The sequence below is a fragment of the Zootoca vivipara genome, chromosome 1 (assembly GCF_965207765.1).
Source record: "Zootoca vivipara chromosome 1, rZooViv2.hap1.1, whole genome shotgun sequence".
Classification (NCBI taxonomy): domain Eukaryota; kingdom Metazoa; phylum Chordata; class Lepidosauria; order Squamata; family Lacertidae; genus Zootoca; species Zootoca vivipara.
The window spans coordinates 55,465,702-55,488,959 of record NC_142582.1 but is presented as its reverse complement, the minus strand read 5'-3'; the positions used below and the strand labels follow the sequence as shown (position 1 = coordinate 55,488,959).

Sequence of the window (23,258 nt, the reverse complement as noted above, 5' to 3'; positions counted from 1 at the left end):
AGCTCTCACTTCCATACATCACTACTGGGAAAACCATAGCTTTAGCTATACGGACCTTTCTTGGCAAGGTGATGTCTCTGCTTTTTAAGATGCTGTCTAGGTTTGTCATTGCTTTTCTCCCAAGAAGCAGGCGTCTTTTAATTTCGTGACTGCTGTCACCATCTGCAGTGATCAAGGAGCCCAAGAAAGTAAAATCTCTCACTGCCTCCATTTCTTCCCCTTCTATTTGCCAGGAGGTGATGGGACCAGTGGCCATGATCTTAGTTTTTTTGATGTTGAGCTTCAGACCACATTTTGCCCTCTCCTCTTTCACCCTCATTAAAAGGTTCTTTAATTCTTTATATACCACCCTATACCTGGAAGTCTCAACACTCATTGCTACACTGAATTCCCCCCAGGGTTTCACTCCTGTCAGCAACCATCCTGTAGCATTCTGCACTAACTGCAGCTTCTGGATCAAACACAAGGGAAGGTCCACCCGTCCACCCACTGCATTGCAGTAATCTAATCTTGAAGTCACAAATGCCTGAACTACTGCTGTCAAGCTCTCCCAGGCCCAGGAATGGCCTTTGCTGTTTGCACCAGTTGCAGCTGCTAAAAGGTGCTTCTAGCCACTGCGACGACCTGGGCCTCCAATGACACAGCTGGATTCAGTAGCATCCCCAAACTGCTCCCTTCAGGAGCAGGGAAACCTTGCCCAGGGAAGGCAATTGACCAATTCACCCACAGTGCCTCTGTGTTCCCAGGATTCAAGCTCAGTTTATTATGTCCTTATCGGTGTTTATACAGAGCTTTGGGAGGCTTGAAAGGATAACCAAGCAAACTACCTAGTAGGATGTAGACTGAAAGGATAGCTAAACTGGCAGCTGCCCAGGGAATGCTGCACTCACACCCCTTGCAGTCCTTGTTAACAATTCAGAACTAAACGTGCTTCTTCCTGTGCTTCAAACAACCTCTCCTCCCGGAGTCCTCTGGGACTATGTGGCCATGGCTGCTTCCCCATACCTCCAACCCCAAAATAATTTTCTGTTTTTATCAGTGGAAGGGTTCAAAATATCTTCTAGAATGGCATGGATGCAGGATTGTGCAAGGTAAATAGCAAGTCGTCCCCCCCCCCCCCCGGTCACACACCCCCTAAGAAATAGCATGTATACCAGCAGGGATTTTTGCATGGCTGTAATTAATTAATTAGCAGGCTTTTGAAGCTATTTTTGAAGCATGGAGAGGGAGGGGAGGGGGAAGAGGCAGCCTAGTAATGGAAGATTAACAAGATGTCAGTGAATGAGGGACATTCCAGGATGGTACTTACAACTAGGGCCGGGGGCACTGGACAAAATTTAGTGCCTCTTTAATTGTGTACTAATCTTCATACCAGGAAACTTAACAGTGCAGTCCTAATTAGGAACACAGCTACAGATGGAGGCAGGGTACTGTGCCACCAACTCACAGCAGGCACAATCCTGTCCACCTTTAACACAGCACCTGAATATATATGGAACCGGTGGGTTCAAAACAGAGCCTTATTTTCACCATGTGCAGTATGTGGGGGCAGGGAATGTGCTATTAAAGTTAGTGGAAAGTCTATGTGAATTTTCCATATCCCCATCCAACTTTTCATCTTATCTCATGAAGCGCTTGCCCTGAAGCATAAATAACTTAAACTAAGCAGATGGGAAGGCTAGATGGCACAATGGGAGGTACACACACACACACACACACACAGACAGACAGACACTGCTTGCATGGTCTGTTGAGACTATGGAATCTTCTCCATGCATATTCTGCATTCATAGTGGCTTGGGTTGTGACCAGTATGTTTAGGTACATATTGAGATGTGAAGGCCTGGGACAGTAGAAAGGAAAAATGGAGGGACTGTTCCCCCCCCCCATTTTTTTCAGTTTTCTGAAAGAAGAAAAAGCACGAAAACATTAGTGGAAACCCAGTTATTTCCATTCTCCCCCCCCCCCGCTTCCACGTACTGAGGTACATATCAAACCCTATGCCAATATACCCACAATGAAGTCTCAGGATAATAGGGAAGAGGGTACATTTACAATTTGCATGTTGCAAGTATAAAGCATATTCTTCTGAGTTGTAGACAACTGGTCTCTCTCTAGGTCCAGCATTTGAATTTTAAAAATAATAGTTGGGTGTGCAAAATCGCTAGCAAGAAACCCCTGCCCCAGTTTTGGACCCTTCTGTGACACAAACATATTTGTCCTATACTGTGCTGCCCTGAGCTTTGCTTCTTCCGTTTACCGGTAGTCCACATAACAAGGGAAATCACAATTAGACACTACTATGTCACTCCTGGGAAATAGCTTTTGTTCCATGTTCTATGCATTCTAGCTGATATGAACTCTTCAGACATGATCCGAAATGAGAAGAGCTTGAGAAGAGCCACCCCCCCCCCAAAAAAACCCAGAATGATCATTCAGACAGTGGGCTTCCAGCAAGAAGATCCAATTATTTAAACTGCCTGAGGGCGAATGTGTCAATATTTATGGACCAAGAGCAACAAGGAAATGAGAGGTGGTTTCGAGTGTCATTTTCTTGATCTCCTGTTCTGTTTTTGCAAAAACGAATTTGGGAAGCTCTTAAATGACAACTCTGCTGTCCATGGTACTGGAATTGTCACTAGTTCCCAAGGGTCACATTCTATAGGCTTTACCCTGGCTTCCACTGCTTTAAATCATTATCTAAATCCATGGGGGTGGGGTCAAGCATTAGCCACTTGCCTGGAGAAGAAGTTCTGGCAGTGCTGCAATACCCTTTCTAGCAACCAAACAGCACCAAGGTGGGCAGAAAGGGAAGGTGGGATAGAACAGATGGAAAGCAGACTGATTAGTGGGCAGAGGAGTGGATCTGAAAAACGTTTTTGCAAGGCTGACGCAGGTAAGAGGTCAACTGCTACTGTAACATTTATCAGTAACACTGCATCACATCTATTTTGTGCCAGGAGCTGTACAGAGAAGAAAGAGTCCCTGCTCATGAGGAGAAGGCAAGGAGGGAACAGGGGCATGGGTGTCCAACCTAGGTGCCCCATTGGAAAAGGTCTGCATTTCCTAACTGCCCACACGGCACAGCTGCTTGCTCCATGGTTCCTTGGTCTAATCAGGTGAACGACCCTAAGGTATGATGAAGAGTTTCACACTGTGGATTTGACTTTGGACATACTTGCCAAAAATGGCTTGGGCAATGGCACTGGGTTAGAATTTTGTCTTTGGTAGCAATATGCTTAAAGAGTAATACAAATTTTAGATAGGTGTTCATTTAAATTGTTGCACAATAGTGGCCCGTTTGACTTCATTTTAAGGCATCCTGGATTTTATGTGCACATAAAACCCATTTGTAAGTGTGCTTCTTCCTGAGCAGCCCCAGTTGAATGAGGTGCAAATGGGTACTGTATTTTGAACATGGCTTCTCCTTTCCCAAGTTCAGCACATGAACAGCCACTTTCAGATAAATCAGTGATCATTTGTTGGGAGAGGCAACAAGGACCTGAATCTAGTTCCCATTGCTCTCTCTTCCCAAATAGTTATTGGGGCAATTGAGGGTCATCTCACAGGGCTGCATATGCACAGGCCCAGCAGCACACATGGATCAAAGTTATAAAATCTCATTCAATGTGACATTTTTTGTTCATAATGAATGCAATGCCAACCATGAATAGCAAAAAATTTAGCTCCAATTTTCAAGTTTTAATACAAGGAAAATCCAGGATATTTCCAGGGGGGGGAAATATAGGAATTTGTTTCCATTAAGGGACTGTCAGATTTACATCATTAATTCTCATAGTTCTACTCTCCACCATACTTTATGGATTTTTTGCAAACACACTGCTGCATATCAAGAGTTTGGTGAAGAAATGAATAGGTTTCATATACTGTATCCAGGTTTATTAATTTGAACCACTTTTGCTTAAAAGACATAATTGCTTTTTCATCTCAAGGAATCCTAAAATGAACTGCATCTGATCTGTCCTTAATTTTGTTATCTGCCGACATATTATTTTTCATGCATATTGATTTCTCTGACCAGTTTTTTCTGTTCTTTTTTATTCTTAAGAAAGGAGCTTATATTAAGAAAAATACCCCTTAAATATGCCTCATAAATCCCTTATAGTTGTATATTTCACTTCAGGAACATTTTGTTCTTAAAAGAAACATCTTGCGTTTACAAAACAAGGAAAGAAATTAATTTCTTAGAAGGTTGAAATATGTCTCCTGCAGATAGTAAGGAAGAGTTTTACATCTGTGCCATATTTCCTTCTTGAAATAATATCTACCTGATATTTTTAGCAGTCTGCTTTATTAAGTGTTGAAACATTTCAGCTTATTCATAAATATTTCATCAACACAGACAAATAAGCTACAGTGGTACCTCTACTTACGAATGTTTCTACTTACGAATGGAGCTCCGTCCGCCATCTTGGATGCGGTTTAGATAGGTTTTTTTCTACTTACGAATTTTTAGATAGGGTTGCTTCTACTTACGATTTTTTTCTCCCAATGCATTCCTATGGGATTCGACTTACAAATTTTTTCGACTTACAAATGTGTGTTCGGAACGCATTAAATTTGTAAGTAGAGGCACCACTGTATAAACAATCATGGAACTAGTTACACATTAATTTTGTTATGGGATTTGATATTTGAAAGTCAACACTCCCCTTCTGTTCACATGTGCCACATGCATACGCAGACGGAGTAAATAGATCTGCTATATCTTGTGGCACTGAATTCCATAAGTTAATTGCATTTTGTGTGAATGGATATTCACGTCTGTCCTGCATCTGGAAGGAAAAAACAAAAACACCCTCTACCCTACTAGGCATGAGTTGAATTAAATGAGTTGGTTAAATTGTACCATGTTCTGGGTATTTTAATGTTAGAAGCTACTGTGCAAAACATCAGCATGCCTTTCCTGCCCTGTGCTCATCATGGGCATCACCCTGTTCATTCACGTGCTATCATCAAACCTTTTCCCCAAGGGGGAAAGCAATGAAAAATGCAATCATTAGGCTTTATTTTGACTAGAATTGAAGAATATTCGGCTTAACAGATTCTGATTGCTGTGGATAAACCACCTCAGGAGAACAAGGAAATGAAATCTAACGTCACTTAGCGCTTGCGTTTTATAGTTACAGACTCACAGACTCCACAGCTGAAGTTTTCTCTCCTGCCATTTTAAGTCATGGCAATGTATCAGACAAAGTTCAATGAGATAAGCAGCCAACGCAAGGCATCATGTTACAACTCCTCTCAAGAGCCGGTATCCTGTCCGTCAGAGATGCAGGCTTCTGCATTCCCCAGAACGCGCTGCAGAAGCCGTTCCAAGTAAGACAGGGCTCCACAGCATGAGACACAATTGTTTGTAATTTGGCAGAACCCATTATCATGAGGGTGCAAGTGACCCACACATTTATCTTTCAGCAGTTTACCATAGTGAGTTGCTCAGTCAAAGCTGACTCACAAGCATTTACACACGTAAACATGGGGATTGGTATACTTGCCACTATTCATTTCATTTGTAGAGTTAGAAGGCGACAAGCGTCCCAGCTAATACACAATACAAAACCATGTGAAGACCAAAATCCCACATTAACAACTCTGTATTCAGGCACTGCAGTTGCTCTGTGTGGGTCGATCTTGTCTGCCTTACATGCATCATCTTTGTTGTCCTTTCCCAGTTCTGCCTTGCTACATTCTAACTAGCAGATGAGGTCAACCGGGAATCCGGGATGGGGTGGGGTAGGGTAGGGTAGGGGGAGAGACCCTCCAACCAAGCATGGGCAGCTGGCTTTATTGGAATGAGGTGGTATGTCCTGGATTTGATTCACAGGTCCATACCTCAGTGGAACACTGTGCATTCAAAAGGTCCCTGGTTCAATTTCTGGCATCCCCAAGTAAGGCTGAGAAAGACTCTCTGGAGAGTGACTCAGTTTAATGTGAGCTATACAGACAAATGGCCTGTGCCAGTACTGGGCAGCTTCCTATGACTAAGTAAGTGGGACAGCCATAAAGTTAACAGATGTCTTCCAAACCCAAGATGCATATGCCTGAGCAGTGGTAAGCTGCCATGCAGAGGGGGTTCTCAGGTGTGCAGCAATCCAAGGAAGAAGGAGGGACTAGCAACAACAGGAAGGTCAAAGCAAAGGTGTCATTGAATTCAGAAGAGGGGCGAAATGAGGAAGGCATGTAGATTTAGATGGTAGCCTGCCCTAGCCACACAATCGTACTGTATGTAGTGGGGAGCAGGAAGCATAAGGTCAACCTAATCAAGGCGACTACGACTACCTCTCCTCAAGCAAACAGGAATTTCAGTGCATAAAGCAAAAGGTGGTAAACTCAGTGAAAAGAGGATTTCCTCCTTAGCAGCTGCTGTTCTCTTGTCACCTTCACCCCTTTATCTGGCTCGGTGATCTTATCACACTACACCATCCCCAACATTTTATCTTTTAGCAGAGGAATGGGGGGTGGCAGTTAATTCATAAGCATCAGAAGAGAAGCATTCAGAAGAGAAAAGAGAAGGCAGATTTGGCCAGGGAGCCAGGAGGACCATCCTATGTGAAATGATAATCAGTAACATTCATTAGTTAACTCAGAATCAGGGGGCAAGGGGGATGACGCTATGCAGAATTATAATCAATAATTTATTAGTGTGGCATTAGGGTCCTGTTTGTGTCTCAGAAGAGCCACTCCTTTTCTGCCCTGTTCTCTGGCACCAAACACACCGAGTTAATAATTCCTCAGCTTCATTAAGCTCACTGGGGCTCTTATCAGAAAAAGCACAAAGTCCAAGGGCAAAGACTCAGCCAATCAACATCACCTTTGTAGGGAAGCAGTGAATTACCCAGAATACTCCACCAACTGCACAGGCTCACAGGTGCCCTCACGGGATGCACACACAGGAAGAATTTCCAATGGCGTTCATACTTATTAAAAAGGGAAGGCTACCAAGAAGATAATGCTTCTGTGTTTGGAGTTGCAATCAATAACTAGTGGCGGCATAGATCCAGCACACAACAAGAGATACATTGGGCAGTTATACACAATGGAGTCTTAGCTTAGGGGGAATTAGCTCAGCATTATAATCCCTGCATTGCTACCCTAGATATATCATCTTCAGTTGGGGTTATGGAGATGCTTATCAGGGCATCTGCAGTGATAAGACTGCAACGACACAAGAAACAACCTTGTCCATTATTACCAAGCGCCTCCTATAGTATGCAACAGCAAGGGAGTGTTGAGCGTGTTTCTGGGGCAAGTTACAGCTTCCCAGTGCAATATACGTTCAGAAAAATAGACTCTTGCATTGCCTCCTTACATGAAGGTGACTGTTTTATTTTTCTATACAGCGATGTTCACCCATGTGATGATCTATCTAAAAGCATGTTGGCAAGAACACTACATTCCGTTAAAAAGCTCCTGAAAACTCACTTCCTTTATTGCTGCAAAAAGAGAACAAACCTCTTCTCCTGCATGGTTAGGGGTTTTCCCAGCATCAGTTGAGGGGCTGGACCAGATGACCTTTGAGGTACCTTCCAACTCTATGATTCTATGTTCAGAGGAAAAAGTGCAAGGAAGAAGCAAGAGTAGCAGCTCATCTTTAAAGAACAATCCAGTCTCAGAATATACCCAGTATATATACTCCATATATATCCAGGCTCATATACCCACAATTTTGCATATAAGCATAATTTTGTAATGAACAAAATATCAACTTTTGAGTTACATTTCTGTTTTTAAAGCTGTTTACTTGCCACCGTGACAACAAAGATAAGCTTGAAAACATGCAGGAAATCCCTGGTGAAATCTCAAAGAACAGTAGGACTCCAAGCAGTAAAGTGGGTAGGTTTCATTGTATGGCTTGCAGAAGCATAATATATTACGCAAAATGAGCATGTATGCAAAATTGCTTAATTTGCACTATTCAAATAAGCCGCTGAAATCCAGCTTTCCTTAGCCTGTTAGTGAATATATCACTCAGCTAGATGAACCAGCGTGTTATACGTGAAGCTGCCTCTGAAGACTCTTCGTAAACTTCAGCTGCCAGGTTGCTCACAGGGGCAAGACGGTTTGAGCATATATTGCCAATCTTGGCCCAAGTGCACTGACTGCCAATTAGTTTCTGGGCCCAATTCAAAGCGCTGGTTTTGATCTACAAAACCTTAAACGGCTCAGGACCGCAATACGCCAGGACCTGCCTCTCCCCTGTATGAACCGACTTGGATCCTGCAATCATCATCTGAGGCCCTTCTTCATGTGCCTCCCCCTTGAGAGGTCCGGACAGTGGCAACACAAGAACGGGCCTTTTCTGTAGTGGCTCCCCGTTTGTGGAATGCCCTCCCCCAGTTAGGCCCACCTGGTGCCATCATTATATATCTTTAGGTGCCAGGCAAAAACTTTCCTCTGTAACCAGACCTCTGTCCTTTATCTATCTGTGGCCTTTTAGAAAGTGAGTGGGATTTTTTTTTTTTACAATATTTCCCTTTCCTCTTGGTTTTAATGTATCTATGTGGGGTTTATTGTCTGTTTAGCTGGTTATAAGTTGCTTTGGGGTGCCCTGGGCAAGATAAAGCGACTGACAAATTTAGTAAATTAATTAAATAAATAAAACCAATGGTCTGGCTCAGTATAAAGAAACTTACAATGAATGGGGACTTATGTATTATTATTTTAAGCAGAGCTCATAGATCCTTACTTAATATTCCATACTCTTGTGAGTATTACCAGAGCAGGTTACTTCACAAAGTCTCAATGCTTGCTGTAGATAATGATAATGCTCTGTCTATAGAAGGGCAAACAGACACCTTTTAAAAATCCCCACATAACTTCACAGGATGCAATTTTCCTTGTGAGCAACATTTCTGAGAACAAATCAGAAGTAAGGCACATACTTTGGAAGAATCTACAGGAGTATATAAACTTGTTGGCTTTACACACACACACACACACACACACACACACACACACACACACACTAAGAATACAGCCCCAAATCCCTCAGTCCTCACAGGGTTTGTAATCCAACCAAGGGTCTGTTGAAGAAAGTCATTTGTTATCATACAGTTCTACGGTGATCTCAACAAAATCACATGGTTTTTGAGTTTTCAAGACTTAGGGGGCACTCCAAATGGATTGTTTAGCCAATCCAACTTAGGCACACACTCCCACTTGGCTTGACTGATGGGCAGACAAGTCACCAGCTCAGGCCAGAGCCAATGGAAGCCCACATGAAGAGGATAGGAACTGAATGTACACCTGGCACCACTTACAGAAATAAAAACTTGCATTGACATGGTCCATATAACAGAGCACAATTACTTAAAAAACACACTAATGAACAAACTTCTCACATTAAGTAGATGATTACAGCTCTTGCTACCCCCAAAAAAATCAGGGGTTGGATACAGGCTTTTATCTGCAAAAAAACTAATAGCTTTTATTTAATTATTTTAGAATTCTAGCAAGTAATTCATCTGAAGACTGAAAGGTGGATGACATTACTTCCTCAACTTATCTGTGCTTGCAAGAGCTCTGTGAAGCAAACTCAAATGAACAGATGAGGCACTGAGACAAAAAAAAAACAAAATACAACACGTTGGTTTGAGCCCAACGTGGGGCTCAAACCCACATCCCTGAGAGTTGTTCTCCATGGAAATTTTCACCAAGAATTACTAGGCGAGGAGGGCAGGGAGAGAAAGGCAGTTGCCATGAATGGCATGGTTAAATTTCACCAGAAATTGTCTCCAAGCTAAAGGCTGTAAAAGGTCAAAGCCAGCATTTTGAATTGGCTTAGAAACAGAATGGCAAAGTTTCTTGGAGGAAAGGTGGATTATACATATAACAAAACAAACTGCTGGTACTTGCAAGTCATCTTTCCTCAAAATTCTTATCAATCTTTGCTTAAAATCTAGGGGTGTGTTCTGCACCCCTACATGTGATGCAACACTGAGGCTCGGCAGTCCTGGACAGCATCCCACCTGAATTCCGTATGTGACCTGGAACTCTCCCCAGAATCTTTGGCAACATGTGGGAGTTCCTTGGCAGACAAACTGGTGCAGAAAGGGTTCCCTTAACATATAAAGTTTGATAACCTATGCCTGAGAGAATAATGGCTTTAAGTTCTACAATTATTAAAGCCACATCAGTCCCAGGCATCACCGCACATTGCTTAGAAAAGGTCTGTTCCCCTCACACTCTCTCCAAACCTCTGGGTTGTTAAGTTCCATAAACTATGTCCTAATGGACTGCATTTCGCTTTCCCCTAACCCAGAGGCTCCTTTAGGCATTTCTTTCAAAGCTACTACAGTCCGATGAGATGGCACCATCCTTCATCACACTCATCCTGAGTTGACATGTAGATCCTCCATGAAAGAATGCCCATGGCTTTCCTTCACCAACCCTGCCCAGCTCTCACACAAAAGCTGCCACAACTTTCACTACATCCCAGTGATCCACTTCAGCTGGTGTCCTGAGAAAGACAGAAAGGGGGAAGGAAGGAAGGAAGGAAGGAAGGAAGGAAGGAAGGAAGGAAGGAAGGAAGGAAGGAAGGAAGGAAGGAAAACCCAATAAGGCTCTTGTGGACCCCATAAGGGAATAAGAGCAGATTTTTGCTTAGAACAGAAGGAAGGAAGGAAGGAAGGAAGGAAGGAAGGAAGGAAGGAAGGAAGGAAGGAAGGAAAGAAGGAAAGAAGGAAAGAAGGAAAGAAGGAAAGAAGGAAAGAAGGAAAGAAGGAAAGAAGGAAAGAAGGAAAGAAGGAAAGAAGGAAAGAAGGAAAGAAGGAAAGAAGGAAAGAAGGAAAGAAGGAAGGAAGGCCAAATGGGTCTACATTGCTACATGCATTTACCTGTTCTGATCCAACGCATCCTGAGCGTGGCAGCACTCAAGGTGTCACACTTCAACCACGTCTCTGATACCCCGACTGTAACATCACCCTATGATGCTTTGCTTGTCTGATCTGCATCCCACCACTGCTGGCTGAAGGGTTTTCTATTCCTTTTCTGAGAGGCGGGGAAGGGGGCTGGTGAGGAGGCAGCTGTCAGGCATGGAGGCTGCCACCTCTCTGCAGCATCTCACTCCGATTAGGCACACACTGGGATTTGGGTTTGTGAGGGGATTAGCGAGAGGGGCCAGTCATGTGTTTGTACTGTACCAGCTTCCCCGGGACCCTTCTGTCACAGACTTCCTCCACTAAGCAAAGTACTTTGGAGAAAGCCTCTTAATTTCCTGACACAGCACCAGCCAGTCCTGGAAACAGGAGGCCATCCTCAGCACTCGCCACAGGTAAAGGCAGAGGCCTAAAACCCAAATGAGATTCTGCAACATTGCATGCTTTCTTGGGGGTACGCCAATGAAGTTAAGCAGAATCCCGTGCAACACTCACTGCATCTCCTCCCTTCCAGATATCCAAGGCACTTCTGCTGTGGTCGGTCATGGGTTTTGGATCCATTTAGATGCTCACTTCTCCATACCAAGGGAAGAGCCCGACACCTGGAAGCCCAGTCAGTATCCTGCCTTGGCTTGCAATCTCAGGACCACACCAAGAAAACCCCATGTCTGGTGAACAAGTCACAAGCCCAAGAAAAAACAATGCCTAAATTCCAGGGGTCAAAAGGAGGAGGGATTTGCCGTCATCAGTGCACTACAGAATGAAGTTGTTAAACTCTCTGTTCCTAAAGGAAACATTCCTCCTGGGTAAGCAAAGAATTAACTAGTCTTGATAAAGACTGGGGGAGGAACCGGGCCAAAAAAAAAAAAGCCCTGCCATATACTAAACAAGAATTGGCTGCTCTGTGCCATCTTTGAGAAGCACGTCCTGCCAAGGTTTTCACATGCTTGCGGGTATGAAAGGCAGTACATTTGATTCATCAAAGTGATGATGCCAGAGAGAGAGGAGTAGATTCACAACAGCCCACCCTCAAAACACAATTAGTGGTGATCATGGGTGGGTGGTGTAATCTCTTAACATCCTGGTTTCAGGAGGGGATAACTTAGTCCTTTGCTGCTAACAAAGGGTACTTCAGAATTGTCAGGATCACGCTGGCTTTATGACTCCAAGTCAGCTGTGGTCACGGGCAATGAAAAGAGTGCGCAATGTGGGCAAACAGGCTTCCAGCACCGGAGCTTTCTGTAGTATCTGTTCCAACACCACATTTGATCTGGATGGAAGAATGAGATTCAGGAAGCATTTGTCTCGCTCTGTAGGAAGTTGAGCTGGTCCCTTGTGGTTTCTGTGATGCAGCAGACGACCAGTGGCTCTTTAAAACAGGGATGGCTTGCTCAAGGGCTGCATGTCAAGGGCCAAGGCTTCAGAGACTGCATGTCAACAGGGAGCATCAAGAAAAGTTGATGTGGCTACCCTACAGCCAAACAGCCCCCCTCCTCAGCTGATCCAAGCAGATTAGGGGAGGGGGGATTATCACTCGCTCTCTGCTCAAATGATCAGGCCAATGACCAGGGACAGGACTATTTGCATTCCATCGGGGTGCAGGGCTTTTCCCATCCCAGCTTTAACTTATTTTCTTATTTTCTCTTTTTGTTGCCACTGCTAAAACAGGTTGGGTCTTGCAGGAGCAAAACAGTTTGTGAAACCAGGTCAGGCCCCCAACCTGGGAGCCAGCTACCTCTGCTTTAAAAGGACATACTTCCAAATCTATTGACCTCACTGTGATGTATGTAAACAGGTTTAGGACTGCAGTTCTGGGTCTCAGAGCAGTGTAGAAGTTAAGATCGCCAGACAAAATCCCTACAGTAAAAAGAGCACAATATAACTGTCCTTAAAATACCCAAACGACTCTGCAAATAAACTCACACTCTGCCATAAAACATTCACCAATACAAACACTCTCCTTCACACACCGATAACATACTCCTGTTGTAACATACACCCTTCTTAGACACTTCCAGGCGCCATAGAAAAGAAACTAGCAATGTCAACAGCAAAGTTACAGGAAACTACCTGAGCAGGAATGACGGTGTGCATGAATGCAGGTGCTTTAGCAACTTTTACACTTGGCAAATGCCTTTGAAGTGCCAAGATTCTTTACTGCTATAAAGTACTATTTTCCCCATGCCATTGATTGAAGGAACTGGGTTTCATTTCCACGAGCTGAATGGAGACATGACTCCTTTGTATTTAGCCAGTACATTTGACTCCTGGCTGCAACAGAGCTGCATAAACCCTTTAGTTTTACAAACTTTGGAATTTCTTATTCTACCTCGTCTTCAGCGCCCCTCTCTCCCTACCCTATTAGAGTTTTCAGAGAGTTGCCAAGCTACTCATCCAACTCCATCCCCCCATACACCGTTTGTTCTTCTTTTTAAGCTGCTCTGCACATCTTTCCTGATACACATTCTTTAACAACCTCTTATCTCATAAATTAGCCAGGAGAGAGAGAGGGATCCCGAATAGCTAAGCTCTGCTGTAACTGTTTCCCTTACGTGAGTGTTAGGCGGAGAGGAAGGTAGGGTTTTCAGAGAATGCCAGCCAAGGGTCAGGCAGTGCTTCTCTCTCTCTCTCTCCCTGCCACCCCCAAATACTCTCCACCTTCTCTTTGATATAAAATACAAACGCTCTATGTAAACACTCCCTGAACAGCACGGACAGACTGAAATTAAGTGCTTTACCTTCCTTGTGAAAAAAGCCTCAAACCCACCACTTTTAACCTCTGCAAACATTCCTTCTCTTATGACTCCCCCCCACCGACCTCATCTAAACTTAGGCAATATGCCAGTAAATACTCCCCAAAGTTTAGCTAATCCAGAACCAGAATACTGAGTTAAGGTGCTATGGCAAACACTATTTTCAGTCTCCCTCTCAATGCAATTCCACTGTACTGAGCAGGGAAAAAATAGATACTAGATCTCAGAAATATCTCGATCTATACTCTCTCCCCTATCTAGACCAACGCCTTTTGAAAACAGAAGAATGTGGGGAAGCCATTCCATGTATGTCGGTGTGACATCAATACATTTAACTCTACTCCCCTGGTAATTTGTTCACTTCCATTTTGCCCCAACACTGAAATTACTCTCACCTTCATCTTTTTCTTGCCTCTTGCTATTTGTACTCGGAACAGCAAGTCCTTATTCTCCGGCAATGAGTGAACAAGACAATGAAGGATTCTGTGCTGGACCATGTTGTGTATCAACACTATCTAGAGAAGGGATGGGGGGGGGCTTGTGGCCCTCCAAATATTGCTTGACTTCAACTCTCATCAGCCCCAGCCCAGCATGATGGGAGCTGGAATCCAATAACAGGTTACTCATCCCTGATCTAGGGTACTGGTGTTGTGTCGTGCACCAGACCCTCCACCACTATTTTCTTTAGGGTCCCTACATGCAAAGACAGGCTGCAGCGGATTGAGAGGATGAGACCAATAGAAGGTCCAATGGTCAAGAAGGCAGTTTCTGCATGTGCTGTAGAGGGAAGTGATGGGCAAATGGGGCTTGTCTAGGAGACGAAAAACTCTGATCCTAAATCTACACTGCCTTGCAGGATATCTTAGGAAAAGAAAAGACTAAGGACTCGGAGTAACTCCTACACAAATCCAGAGTGGAGTTCTTAAGGCAGTTGGATGGCGTCTTGTACTCCTGCAACCAAGCTGGCACCAAAAATATTGCTCTGCTTTCCTTCGGATCACATCAGCGAGGCGGGGGGGGGGGGCAGGCCGTGTCGCCTAGGCAGTCCAGGACCCCCATAAACACTGCCCAGGCTTGCGCCTTGGGGAGGTTACTTCCGTGCTGCTAACACAATAGTTTGACTTCACCTCCGGGGACACACTCCATTGTCTCTCGTCGGAACAGGCGGATGACGACAACAGTTGCACTTTTAAATGCTGTTTAAGAGAGGATATTTCGGCAGGTACATTTTTTTTTACCCCGGCATCACAGGCTCCATTTGCCAAAATTCCTTCTTGAAGGAATTCCAGTTAAAGATACAGGAACACCATCTTCCTCAGAATCGGATACCCCTTAGGAAGACCAGGAGGAGAAACAGACATTAACAGTTGACTTCATGTTGCAGGGTGGATTTAAAGGAGAGTCCTGGGCCGGAAAAGACTGGAGATTATTGATCTAAAGAGATGAACATTCACAGAACCAGAGGTCACTCCCTCAGCCCCAGTCTAAAGGTAAAAATATCTATCCCAATAGCAAGTCACCGAAGCAACCCACACAAGCAGGTAAGAATCAGACCCTTTTCCAGCTGTAATTCAGAGATCTTTCCAAAGCCTTCTTCAGTGAGCTACTAGTTACCTATATCCCTCTATCTTTCCTCCTTACACTCAGTTCTTCCCTGCCCACAGGACTATCAGCCTTCAAAGATACATGGATTCCACCTGTGCATACATATAGATATTGGAAAGAAGCTTAATTCTTAAATGGCATAGAATGAATCGAACTGCTTACTATAGGGTTAGATGTGGTGGAAATTCCATTTCTAGGGAACCGATTAAATATCTTTAATTATTTCTAAGGTGGTTCTCTAAAACAATAAAAAGAATTTAAAAAAGACCGTCACAAGCAAAAATACTAAAATACAGCCAGTTTGAAATAACTATTTCCTTGCCACACGGTATGTGGGTTGTATTGCTCTGCAACCAGACGTAGTGATGCCCAAATCTATAACCCTACTCACAAAAGAGTAGACCATTCAGGAGTCCATAATAGTCTTTTATTTTCTTATATTATATACCACCTTCTTTCTATCATGAAGCCCAAGATAGTGCACATGTGCATCCATCCAGACACTGACCAGACCTAGACCTTCTTAGCTTCAGCCTCAGGTGCCTTCAGACCACATCCTGATAATTAGAGAGGAAGCTCTCCGTTGTAATGCTAGAATCTCCTAAACCTGGGCACTTACTATAAATAAGGATTTTGAACACTGCCCCGTCTAAACAAACAAACAACCCCAATTCTCAGAAAGGCATCAGGAGGTGCTCCATCCATTATTGATTTCAGAATGTGCCTTAAAACACTATTTGGAGCATAAAAGCACATATCTTATATCTAATTCTCAGTATTTCACACTACGCACAGTTCATTTATGAAATTGTCACAGAATGTACCGTAGCAACAGCAACAAGCTTAGATTAATTTGGTACGTAGTTATGCTCCTAGAGGATAAATCAACAGTGTTAAACTGATGTCTGGAATCAGTAACAGACTAGAAAAAGGACCAATAAACTGAAGCTCAATAAAGAGATGTTGTGGTGAGCCTTCTTTCTACCTGTGCCAGTAGGTGATGGCTCACCAAAACAGGATAAGATTTTATTCCTCTCATCCTTAAGGACCAGGTTCATAGTCAAAGTGTTATAGATTTGGTCTTACCCTTATAGAACCAAGGATGGCATGAAGCTATAATTGGCATGCCAGCTATGCTCTCTCCTGGATAAGGATAGATTGGGCAAAGTTCTTCACATTCAGGTAATATCTCAGCTGGATTACCACAATGCACTGTACATGGGACTGCCCTTGGAGACAGTTCAAAAACCACAGTTAATCCACACAGTTAATTGCTAACTGATACAAGTACAGCGGTACCTCGGGTTACAAATGCTTCAGGTTACAAATGCTTCAGGTTACAGACTCCACTAACCCAGAAATAGTACCTTGGGTTAAGAACTTTACTTCAGGATGAGAACAGAAATCGTGCTCCGGTGGCGTGGCGGCAGCAGGAGGCCCCATTAGCTAAAGTGGTGTCTCAGGTTAAGAACGGACCTCCGGAACGAATTAAGTTCTTAACCAGAGGTACCACAGTGGTATTAAACACATTTTTCCAGTTTTAAAACAAATACACTGACTCACTGCCCATTTTCAAACCCAAGTCCTGGTGCTGATCTTAATTTTTAACACCCCTAACTACTCGGAAACAGACTACCCCAAGGACTGCCTACTAGCCAGGCAAGCTCATGCAGTAAGAAACTACTCCAAGGGTGAGGGAACATGAAGAGATTAGACAAGCAGGGGCATATAAGACAGTATTTTCAATTAGAGCATCACAATTTTGAAACACATCCCTAGGGAAGCTCACCTTGTGCTGAAACTTCCTTTCTGATCTGGAATAACTTCTTCTTTTTCTCCTACACCTTGTACTTGCTGTGTTTTTTGGTGTTATTTTTTTACCTGCCTCGTCTCATTTTTATGCTGCTTTATTTTTGATTAATGTGTTAATGTTGTGTTTTATATCGTGTGTTAAAGAAGTGAAGGGACCTTCCAAATCAATGGCTATCAGCCACAGTGGTTAAATGGGGCCTCTATGTTCTGAGGTGGTATATCACTTAGTAACAATTCCTAGAGGACAAACAATTGGGAGGACAACAACCTTCACAGGATGCATGTGGTTTTTTCCTGGACATTTCTGATTGGCTGCTGTTGGACAGGGTTTGCTGAATTAGATGTGCCATTGGTCTGATCCAGCAGGTCTCTTATGTCCTTAAGGCCAGGAGTAGTCAACATGGTGCCCTCAGGATGCTGCTGGACTCCATCAGCCTCAGCCAGAGTGGCCTATAGCCAGCGGAGATAGGGTTTGCAGACCACAACATCTGGAGGTCGTCTCATTGGCTACCTCTGTTTTCAAAATATATTTTTATTTTTTTAAAATAAATAAATAAATAAATTTTGTATAAACGGATGTTATACAAAAAAGCTACCTTCCAAGCAATTCATAATCTCGGAGGGGAGCCTTCCTTGCAAGAACACAAAGGCCTCCATTTGCAGCTCTCTCTGGGTAGAACTTATTTAAATTATTGAGAAAACAGTCATATAAACTTACCTTTGTTTGCCTTGCTTGCTAATGTAAAGATGATCAACCTCCATGTTTGTTTAAGTGGTCTGTCCCATCCCCCCACTCCCAAGTCTCAGCACTTCGAAAAGGTGGTTTGTACCAGTAACTCAATTCCAGATTTCCAGGGTGGGAATTGTGCTATTGCAGTAGGTATGTACCCACTTAATGTTCATTGAAATTGTCAGATCTCCAGTGAGTATCCAAGAAGCCTGATTTAGTAGGAAAGGGGGGGGGTGACCTCCAGACATTTCTGACTACAACTCCCATTGTCCCTGACCATGAACCACGATGACTGGCACTGATGGAGTTGTGAGTCCAACCCCACACCACATCAGATGGTTAAGTCCAGTCAAAGACAACTATGGAGTTGCAGTACTTATCCTGCTTTCAGGCCAAGGGAGCCGGCATTTGCCAACATCTGAAGGGCACCATATTAGCTTCCCCTGCCATAAAATTTTCCAGCTTAAGTGTTTACCTCTACACACATTGAGGAAGTGCATGAGAGAGTGAAAGCGAGTGTGTGAAACCCCCAAGGCTGCTTACAATCTTTCTGTGATGGGCAAGGGGAAGATGTAAGCCTGAAGAGCTGATAATGAGCATGCTTGCTATACCTGTTAAATCTTTCTTAACTGTCTAGACTTGGCTAACATTAGTAGGAGAGGCGGGGGAATTAACTGCTGGGCTGACATAGACTGACCATTTTTTTGTCTGACCTCGCAGGGCTATTCTAAAATCAAATCAATATAAGCTCCCCATCTTTCAGAGATATTTTAAAGTTGCATTTTAGGCATCAAATATATGTCATTAACGGCACTTTAACTTGCAGATCAACTCAAAATGGATTAAGAAATCATACAAAAAAAGCTATTCGTGGATGTTGTTCATGTGAGGTCAAACGCAAGAGAAGCCATTTGTAAATCAAGTGTACATTCTAGTCAATGTAATTTTTATATTCACAATACAGATAAGGGAAAAGCAAAACCCAATTCAAACATTTGTGAGCAAACTCTCAAGCTACAAGGAGTATACATTTGTCTGAATGCATGTCATTGAACTCCCAATACCATCTCTCAGGAATTCTGAACTAACTCAAGATATCAAGATTTTGGAAAAATCAACCACCTGAGAATATTAGAGCAAGACAGGCAGGCAAAGAAGGCAAACAATCCATTTCACGAGCTCCCTACCTAGACTACATAATGTTCCTTTTTTGGTAAGCATTTCCTTTACATCTTCACCTATCGTATTGCTACAGACTCTGTTTAAATCAAATGTAAATACTGTACAATGCATAGGAAATAAAGACACCACCCTCCAAACCTTTATGGAATTCACACACTCAAAACGGGAAATTACACAACTTGCAGAGACTAAAAAAGTGTCCTACTTGTCAAAAGCTCAGTCATCAGCAAGACTGGAAGAGAAATATAGTAGAGTAGCTTCTTTCAAATTTCATTTCCCTAGAAAGTAGAATCAGGAAGATGTAACTGACAATCACAGTCTCTGAAAGCAAGTGGATAAAGGGAACTAATCAAAAAACATGAAGTCTCCAATCCTATACCTAGTCACCTGGGAGTAAGTCCTATGGAACTCAATGAGACTTACTTCAGAGTAGGCAGGTAGAGGATTGCACTGTAAGAAAAGTTTGGCTGAGGCAAGGCTGCCAAAATTTGAGTCTGAATGTTTTGAAACATTTGCATTTCAGGCAAAAAGCTTTACCTGATGAAGTTCTCCATCACAGTACTACTTTAAGGATTTCCACACACCCCACCCCTGTTTTCTTTGTTGGGCAAGCAATATCTGCCAAATGTCTCCCTGGCACAAAGCTGTAGCCCCTTTCAAAATTAGGCACTATTACTACTAGGCTGAATAGGCACAAAAACAAGTCAGGAAGAGCTGATACTATGAAGTGTGCCTAAGCATTAGACAAACTAAAAACACAGCTACATACTGCCGATCTAGCTAAGTGGACATAAAAACAGTCCCTTTTAATAAATTCCAGAGGGTTAGCCTCGTTAGTCTGTTGCATGTCAGTCTGTCATTTAATAAAGATCAATTTGACAACTCTTCACTACTCACATGTTAAAGCATTTCAGGCAAAAGGAGGCTTCATGGTGGAAAACAGAAGATGGAAGAGAATACAGACTACGTTCATTTTTAATTACTGGTATTAAGCCATCTTGCACTGATGGGGTTTTGTTTCAGCCTCGAGTCCTTCCAAACCACACAAGCTTAAGGAGGGGACTCAAAATAAGAACTATTGCAAAATTGTTCACAAACGTGAAATTTCTTTTTCATTTGAGGCTGAATCTTCGTTATATAATTGTATTTATATACAGTACTGCACCAAATTGCAAGGGTCAAGAGCAAGTCACACAACACTTTAACTTAAACAATCTTTACAAGAGACCTGTATGGCAAGCCAGTATTATCATCCCTATGTGAAGACAGGAGGCTGTGGATGAGAGAATAAAAGGCATGGCTAAGGCCACCCAGTGAGTCTGAGCAAAATGGAGATTTGAACTAGGGGCTTTATTAGATTGCCCTCTTAGCCACTAGGCTATGTCAGTTCACAATTACACACAGGTCACCTGGTGAAGGGCAGCTATGACTTAAGCACATGTTTAGGGTTTGGTTTGTGGACCCGTAAGGTCTGCTCTGCATGCTTCCACGGAAGCTACCACTTCTACATAAACCTGCATTCAGGTTAATATGCCACATCACAGCATGTGAGGACATTGGCAACATCATTAGTGTGCTTAACTCTCGGAAGCTTTAAGGAAGAGTGCAAAGTGATGTCAAATCCCAGGCTTGATCAATGTATTAAACTGACCCTTAAGTCCGTGGAAGATTATACTGCCATTCAGCCTGTCAACAACAGAAGTGTACTGGGCATGTCTTAATAATTAATTGTGTAGGCTAATATCCCTATGTGCAATAGGTAAAGGTGGTTAGATCTGAAGTGCAGAATTTCAGCACATCTGGGGATATGCAAAGGGAACATCATTAGTAAAAAAATAAGCCAGTTTCCCCAGTTACTCTGGAACCACAAATAAAAAGGTGTGTGGAAAGGTTATAGAGGAAGAAAAGCAAGAAAAATCACAGGATTTGGGAAACTATAGAAAAGAGAAGGATACAGGACTGAAAATAGGAAACACAGAACACAAATGTAGAAATAAGGGAAGTGATGTTGGGGATACAAGAAGAGAGAGAGAAAAACTGGGAAAGGATTCCCAAAGGCAACAAGCATTATGCTCCCTTCTAAAAAACCAATGCTCAAGTTCCAGACTTTAACATTTTACTAAATGGTTAATGACAGCCACCACTATCAAGGCTGCTGTTGGCTTTTCAGAACAGCAACAGCCATAACACACCTTTCTCCTGTGGGGACTAATAGCACCTTCGGGGGGCGGGGGGCTTCTATCGGGAAACCAGAACAGGGAAAGGGTCAAACATCCCATGTTCTAATCAGAGATCACAAATCCAATCAATTTAGAAGTTCCCAGGTGCATTATAAAAATTGGGGAAACCCAGATGATCTAAACACATGACCCCTCCCATGTAACGTGCAGTTTGGCCCTCATATATCTTTAAAATATATATATTAGGAATAAACATTTCAAGTGGAGACAAAAAGTGAAGACAAATATGTCTGATGTATGTACTCCCATGTACACAATGGAGAATAGGTTCAAGCTGGTATTTCACCTGTGGCAGTTGGCCATTTGCTACAGGAAAAGGCAGCAGTACCCTGCTTTGTACTGGTGGGCGACTTTTTATTTTCATAAACTGCTCTTCTGCTAAGACTGGTACTCCAAACAGCTGCTAACAATTGAAATTCATGACAAAGACACAATATGGGATGTTAGGAATACATGGCAGGAGGGTGAATAATAAGGTACAGTATGACTCTTGGATTGCTTTTGCTGCAAGAGACTAACATGGCTACGCCCTTGGGGGAAGGTAATGAAGGCAGAGCAATGAACAAGGCCTTGAACTAGAAGAAGTTGGGCATCTCATTGGCTTAGGTCTGGAAGACCTCTTTGTCTGAGAGGCAGAGACTGAGGACAATTCACACAACTACTTATGACACATGTGCCTCTCTGGAATTAATCACACAATTTGGCAATGATCCCCCCCCTTATTTTTTTACTGTAAACTGCTTTTGTGAAAGCCTTAATATGTGCCCAATTCACATCTTCTTCAACCCATTTCTGTAAGTCTCCCAGGACACCTGTAAAAAGGAGCATTTACAAGATCAGCTCTAAAAGTTACTTGCAGCGTGCGATATAGTTTCCTTCATTGATTCTTCTTACTCCATCCATCTATCTCTTTATTACTGTCAATGATTCTGGATTCTTACTCTCAGTTTTGAATAAGTCTGGAAAGTAGCTACCTATAAACCTTTCTGAGAGTGAGACAGAAAAGTGAACTTTATATGTGTGTTTTGAAAAAGAGAAAATAACTTTAGGGCAACAACTCTTTGGCCTGGGGGCAGAATCGGTACCCGGATCCCTCATTCGGAGCGCCACGATGGGAAGCCCTCGGGTCTTTGGAGGGAAGTTTGTGGCGTCACAACTTTTGAAACCCCTTTTTAAAACAACAGCCCCTCGCCAAAACTTCCTGCAGTTCGAAGAAGTCCCCGGAGCCTTTCGCTCACAAAACTTTGCCGCCCGCCGACGGGCACGCGGCGCCGGCGGGGCAGCTCGCGCGGCGGACCTCCGAATAAACAACGCCGCTCGAGGGGGAAGGAGAAACGGCGCGGGCGTCGAGCTCCGCGTCCCGTCGCGCCGCGTGCGCCGCCCTGGCGCTCACCTACCTTCGAAGAAGCGCCGCAGAGCCTCCTTCTCGTCCACCACCTCCATAGCTGTGCCATGCACCAAGCGGCCGGGCTAGTCTCCGAGCCGGCTGGGGGGCATCCCCCCGGCCAGGGCGCCCCGAGGCGGCGGCGGCAGCGGCGCGCGCGCCCCGCAAGTGACCCTGCTGTTGGCCGCGCTGCCCGGGCTGTGGCCCCGCTTGACCCGCTTGCGCTGAGGTGAGCCTGCCCTTCTCTCGTTCCCTTTCCTCCCGCTAAGGAGCCGGCGCGCTTCCCCCGGGGAGACGCGCCCCCAGCAGCCTTCCCCGGCGGCCGCCGTGCACCGGCCTCTGCCACGCCGCTTGGCACTCAACTTCGGCGGGCTGCTGCTGCTGCTGTTGTCGCTGCTGCGCTCTGGCTCTCTGCGGACGCCCCGGCCTCTCCCCTCACGCCCTCCGCCCCTTCTCCCCGCCGCCGCCGCCTCCGCCTCCCGCTCCTCTCCTCTCGCGGCCGCCTCCAGGGCTCCTGCAACTCCGCTGGCCGGAGTTGGCGTTGCGTGGGGCTAAGCTAGAGGGCGCGCCGAGCAGCGAGGGCCTCCGCGGGGTTACGACGGGCATGGGGGGGGGGGTTCCTCCCAGCCGAAGGTTTGTTTATTGGCTTCTTTA

General features: G+C 44.1%; 1 protein-coding gene across 3 annotated transcripts in view; it reads right to left on the bottom strand.

The window, feature by feature from the left end:
• MYRF (myelin regulatory factor) overlaps positions 1–22,793 on the bottom strand; it is a 96,728-nt gene extending 73,935 nt beyond the window's left edge. For all 3 annotated transcript variants that reach the window (XM_088665310.1, XM_035123496.3, XM_035123506.3), the window contains exon 1: positions 22,618–22,793. In XM_088665310.1, coding sequence (XP_088521436.1) covers positions 22,618–22,663 — 46 coding nt within the window. In that variant the 5' untranslated portion in view covers positions 22,664–22,793. The remainder of the gene's footprint in view (positions 1–22,617) is intronic.
• Between the last annotated feature and the right edge of the window lie 465 nt (positions 22,794–23,258).